Source organism: Protopterus annectens, chromosome 12.part0 (assembly GCF_019279795.1).
Source record: "Protopterus annectens isolate FY-2018-M chromosome 12.part0, PAN1.0, whole genome shotgun sequence".
In the NCBI taxonomy this organism is placed as follows: Eukaryota; Metazoa; Chordata; order Ceratodontiformes; family Protopteridae; genus Protopterus; species Protopterus annectens.
Window position 1 is genome coordinate 937320143 of NC_056746.1, and position 6000 is coordinate 937326142.

Genomic DNA, 6000 nt, shown 5'->3' on the forward strand with positions numbered 1-6000 from the left:
GAGACTGTGTCTTCCATTGCAACTCCCCCCTCTGCCCGAGCGGAGTCTGAATCACGTACGTCCTGGAAAGGCTTCTGGGACTTCTTGAACCACATCTTACCACTCCTTTGATTTTTGAAGTAGGATTGTTGAGTGGAAAAACGAATGCCCACAGCAGACAGTTTTTCCAACCTTTCCACACCTGGACAGAGCTTCCTTTACTTTGGGTCCAAAGATTATCCTTAAAAGGAGCAGACGAAGGAAGACAAATGGTTCTGCAAATTCACATAGGCGCATCCAGGGCATGTCATTGAATAGAAATACCTGAACCTGCTGACCTGGTTGGCCCTTTGGCTGCATGCACAATGAGCCTCATGAACGAATTTAAAATAGACTTCAGGGTAGCTAACTGGGAGGCCAGTTTTTCTTGAAACCCCTCAGCAACTGCACCCGCCAGGGTTTCTGAAGGCTCCTTGACCAGATCCCTCTGATTTCTAATGAAGTGTGCCAAAAAGGTGAAGGACTTGATGAAGGTCAATGATGCACAAAACTCACTTACCAAATCTGTTCATCACCCTGGACTCAAGAGTAATGTACAGTAGAAATTTCCTCGGCTAGTTTTCTTGATGGCAGCCGCTACCACCATGGAATTAACTACCAAGCCCATTGCCCAATGTGGATGATCTTCAGGAGCGGAACGTATCTTGTCAGGTCTCTGGGGGGACAGGTTCTACAGCGTCAGGATCCTTGAAACACGATGAGCGTTCGATTTAATTAGGGCGGGGTCACCCAGGAGGTAGACGGGCGAGCAACAATGGCCTGCAAGTACACAGATTCCTCACAGGAACAGTGTTTAGGCTTCCAATCATCCCTCTGTTTTAGGATCTCAAGAATGTCTCAGAAGCAGACGTCTTTCTGGGATGATAGTGGGAAACTCTCCCCCTCATCGAAATCTGTATCCTCTGTGATGGAATCCTCAGGAGAATCATGATGTTTCCTCTTACACAATCTCTTTCAAGGAGACTCTTCAGTGGGAACACCTGAAGAGGACTTGGAAAAGGGTACACCTTTAGTAGGCAAGTCTCATGACATTGGTGCTCTCTGTTCAGGGGGTCAAGGTTGGTAGTAGAACCAAAAAACCTGGGGATACAGGGAGAGACTCCAGTAACACAGGAGCCACATGAGACGAGGCAGTGGCCAAAGCTCTTTGCATGGCTTGAAAGGTAGGAGCCCCTGAGGAGGGATGGCAGCATGGAACTGAGACAGAAACTCAGAACCGGTATCACACCCCGCCCTGAGACACCAACCTGACAAACCAGAAGCGAGGACAGGTCCTCTGTCGGCGCAGAACAAATAGGTAAGGCCATCTCCACAGAAAAACTTGAAGCCAACTCGAACCCCTTGTGCCAGAGGGCAAAGACACAGTCTTGGGGACCCAACGGTGCCAAAAGCCTTGAAGGCGTCAGAGCTGAACTCAGCAAAGATGAAAGGTTGTTGGCTCCAAAGCTATTGGAGTTTGTGAGGATGGAATTGAGAGCGCTAAAGCCTGTGAAGACATCAGAGGAGGAGAATAAGAAGGGGTCATAGGGGAGCTGCTCCTGAACCATAAGGGAAAAGGGGCTGAGAAGATAAGGGAAGACCTTGACTGTCAGGATTTGATCCACCAACCTTAAAATATCAAATTGAGAGCGACTTCTGGTGAAGCGGACGGACAACTCAGGAGATGACTCGGGTCTCTCCAAGAAAAGACTAGGGAAGCTGTCCGACAGGGACCAAGGAGGGGGAATAAGTGGTCCTGGGTTGAGTGGAAATATCAGTCTTTGGCACCATCTGCTGGGCTGTGGGAGATCTTGGCACTGGCAAGGCAGTAGTGACAGTTGGTGCCGTTGTCAGAACCATGGTGAAGGTAGGAACGGTAGTTGTCAAAGGTTGAGTAAGTGTCATTGGTGTCGATGGTACCGGTATGTGAAGCTTCAGAACTTTAGCTTTCAGTTCTGAAGAGGAACCTGCAGATGCTTATGCTTCTTAATAGGTGGTGCCGAAGGAAATGTCAGTACCGAACGAAAGGATTTTGATCCAGAGGCCAGGGGAGATTGGTCAGCCTTGGACAAGACAAGGCTTCCTCGAACAGGGCTTTAAGGAGCCCTTTGAGAATAACTTTATTTTTCCTCTCTGCTAGAGTTTTGTTACTGAAACCCTGACAGATTTTACAGTCAACACTCAAGGGGAGCACACCAAAACAATACACGCAACAGTCATGGTTACCCAAGTTTGTCAGTTTCCAGCAGCACTCTGTACACTGTTTGAAGCCTGTAGTGGAGTTTTTAGGTTTTTATGTCATTGTCCTAAATAAAAAAGCAGGAGATTCAGAGATAAACAAAAAAAAACGAGGAAAGGACAGAACCCAGTCACACTGCAAAGAAAAAAAAATATACCAGCGATAGTAGAAAGATTACCATCAGTAAAAAGGGAAGAGAGCAAGGGGAGTGGGAAGAAAAACTACCAAGGATGGTACTGGAAAATACCACCAGTAAAAGGGAACGAATACACTCACTGAAGGTAGACCAAAGATTTTTAAAACTATATAATAAAAATCAGAGTACTTGAGAGAGAGTAAATAAAAAAATGTTTAACTTAGCTGAGAGAGAAATCGGCTGATGCGTCTTACAAGAGCAGCAAATGAGATCTGGGGTAATACAGAGGGGGGGGCATTGTGGGTAGACTAGTAGCTGGAGAGATTTTTGGCTGATGCGAGCTATATATCATTCAGATTGGTTCTGAGGATCATAACCGTACCCACAAGTCAAGAATAGGTGAAGATTGACATCATCAGATGTCACTGTTAAGGTATAATTAGTAGGGTGTGTACAATATTTCATGAAAAATAAGAATAAGAGAACAAAGGGTTAAGAAAAAATGGAAAGGCAATTTAAAAAGGAACAATGGAATAGCATCTGTATGGCTGCAAAAAATTGTAACCTATATTGGTAGGTTAGTAGTAGTAGTACTTTTGCTTGGAAGTTTGCATGGGTATTTTTACACCACAAGCAGACTTCAGAAAACTTTCTCAGGTAGACAGCAAAGGCTTGTGGAAGTGTAATGGAAAGAAAGATGCAACTGGGACCTTTTTTTTTTTTGGGGGGGGGGTGTAATGAGTTGGCACATTTAAAAAAAATCCCTAAAATGAACTTTTGACAAAAATGTTAAAGAAGCAATTTTTAATTAATGAAATGATTCTTTTGAACTGGTACAAAGGATATGAATTGCCTACGTTTGTAAGGCAAAGTTTAATGCTACTGGCTGCCAAAACAACAATTACTAAAAAAATGGAAAATGAAATCCAATCCAACTATAACAAGTACTAACCACTGTAAAGGAGATAAACGAGCTGAAAGTAAAACTTCTACAAAACAGAAACCGCAAATTACATAGAAATAAACAGAATGCAAAATTACTTTCAGGAGGAATGAGGTACAAAGAAAGGCAGGAAATGCACAATTTATGTTGTAACTAAAAAACAAAACACATACACTACATGAAAAATGTCGGGGTTTTCTTTTTAACAGTCCTTTTCACCTTCTGTTAAATTCCCTGCTTATCTAAAATTACTGTCTGCTGTTACACGATGATATGAACTGACCTCGCCTGGATATTTAAAATGCAAGAACTCAAATATCTTTTCTCGAGTACATACAACTGATACAATTGAAGTTGGTAGGTAATACAATAAAATACACTTACTGGAAGTTTACTTTGTCGACTTGAAATCTGGTTTCAAAAATCCCTGACGTCAGAACTCTGCATCGTAGAAGATCCTAAAATGAAACAGTAAGACTCAGAGAGACCACCACTTATGGCTTTATAACATTTTGTATTTTTGATGTGTTATAATCCACTTCTCTTTAAATGCATACTTATAACTAAGTCTCTCTCTTTAGATCAACTAAAGAACATTAAATAAGATAAACAGAAAACCTAACTACATCACAGCTTTACTAAATGTATTCATTATCAGACAGAAAAGTTTTGCAGTCACCCAATTCTATATCCTCAAGAGAGCTCTACCAGTTTAATTGTAAACAGTCATTATTTTCTCTCTTCCTCCCCATAAGCGACAGGCGCTCAAGTAACTCTCAAGCAGATAAAAGAAATTACAAACTAGCAGAGTACAGGATGGCTTTAGTGCTAGCTTGACCTGGGCACAACAGTCCAGTAAGCAATTTAGCTAGCAAATCATTTTTCTACCACCAGCATCACCTTTGACTTAATGGTGGTGAACACCGGTAACTAAACTTCACTTAAAAGTTTCTGGTACTCCAGCTTATTTTCTAATACTGCTCATACATTTTAGTAAAGTCTCTAGTTCCCTTTCCTTAGGAGTTTTTTGTTGTCAATTTAAGCAAGTGTTAATGATAATGCAGATGTGATCATTAAAAGTTGGAGTAATTTTTGCAAAAATAGAGTATTTGGGAGCAATATATGCAATGTAATGCTGAAATAGAGAGTTAAAATAAGTAGGCTGGCAGGAAAAGTAATGTAAACCTGCACGTTTAAAGGCACAAGAGTAGAGAGAGTTGAGAGAAACTGCTCAATGCCTGCAAACAGTACATGGCATGTACTTATTGTGTTTACCTCCGAGATGAGACTGAAATAGGCCCAGTGGGGATGAGTGCTCTATCTCAGCTGTAATAAAAATAAAGGTTTCTTTTCGGTATTAATGTCAAGTCATATCACACATTAATATGATGAATTAATGCACTGATGTTTCCTAATGCGCCAGTACAATCTTAATGTGAAGGTAGAAAAGGTAAATAACATTCCCTTTTACCAATAACTTGCTTATCCTTTGCACTCAACAGCTGGTAAGCTTGTGTGGCTCACTCCACAACAAGGTATTCAGGTCATCAATGTAAAAGCTGCAACTGCATCTCTGACTGTAATAGTGGTATTGACCATCTGAATCAATTAACCCTTCCCATGTATCTGGTACTGTTTTCACTGAAGAGACAAACTACATCATCTTTATCTTTAAATTCTCTTTTTAATTCTTGCTCTCTAGTCTATAGAACTCCAATGCTGAAAATGAATAAACAAAGTGGGGTTACTGTGGTATCCTTGCTTGCAACCCTCACATCAGTTTATATACTGCTAAGTGTCTCACGTCACTTGCATCTGACAAATTTTACTCATTTCACATACTTTTCCTATTAATTATAACGTCAATGTTGCACTACTTTGCAAAAAAAAAAAAAAAAAAATTCTACAGTGATTTATTTTCCTCACTACCTAATGTCAAGGTGGCATAAATGAAAACAGTCAAACTTCCTGAAGAGGTTAATACACTCCAGATGCTTATTTTTTACCTGTGTAACAAGACTATCTTGCAGCTACGGCTTGCTCACTGTTAAGAATACTACAACCAAGCCTCCCACAAGGCTAGATCTGTTGTCAAAAAGCTTGCTGGATACACACTTAGTATTACTGTTAAAGCTTTCATAAATAACGAAACTGCTCAGATTTTTAATTTTTAGAGCAGGGTCTTGTTAAATGTTCTTTTTCTAAAAAATCACATGCAAGGTATATGTAAAGCACCATTACACTTGCTTTAAAAATGTGATTAAAAATCACATCTACTAATCACGCTGCTCAAAAATTACTCACCTGATCACTAGGCGTGTAGTCACTCTGTCGGACTGTGTCAATCCTATCTAGAAAGCTAGAAAGAAATTAATTCAGTGACTATTTATCTTAATGACAAGTACACAACAGCTTAAAACAGGTGTTTCTAAACATAACAGAATTTTAAGGACCATAAATTAATTCTGTCCAATACTGAACACACTGTACAAAGTGTATATTACATGCAGAATTCATTAGCCATTTCACCTACACTTGCATGAAAAAAACATGAGTAGATATTAAAACAAACTTGATTTAACGTTCCGATACTAGTTATGACCAACCTTATTAATCTACATAGTCAAAGAAAGTCTCTAAGAAATGAAGTCTGGGGACAAAGTT

The 6000-nt window shown here is 40.2% G+C and overlaps 1 protein-coding gene across 2 annotated transcripts in view; it reads right to left on the reverse strand.

Annotated features, from left to right (window-relative positions):
- Positions 1–6000, reverse strand: part of GNAS (GNAS complex locus) — a 2418861-nt gene that overhangs the window by 707433 nt on the left and 1705428 nt on the right. For both annotated transcript variants that reach the window (XM_044089970.1, XM_044089971.1), the window contains exons 6-7: positions 5641–5695; positions 3721–3794 (exon numbers count right to left, since the gene is read on the reverse strand). In XM_044089970.1, the coding sequence (XP_043945905.1) occupies positions 3721–3794; positions 5641–5695 (129 nt within the window). The remainder of the gene's footprint in view (positions 1–3720; positions 3795–5640; positions 5696–6000) is intronic.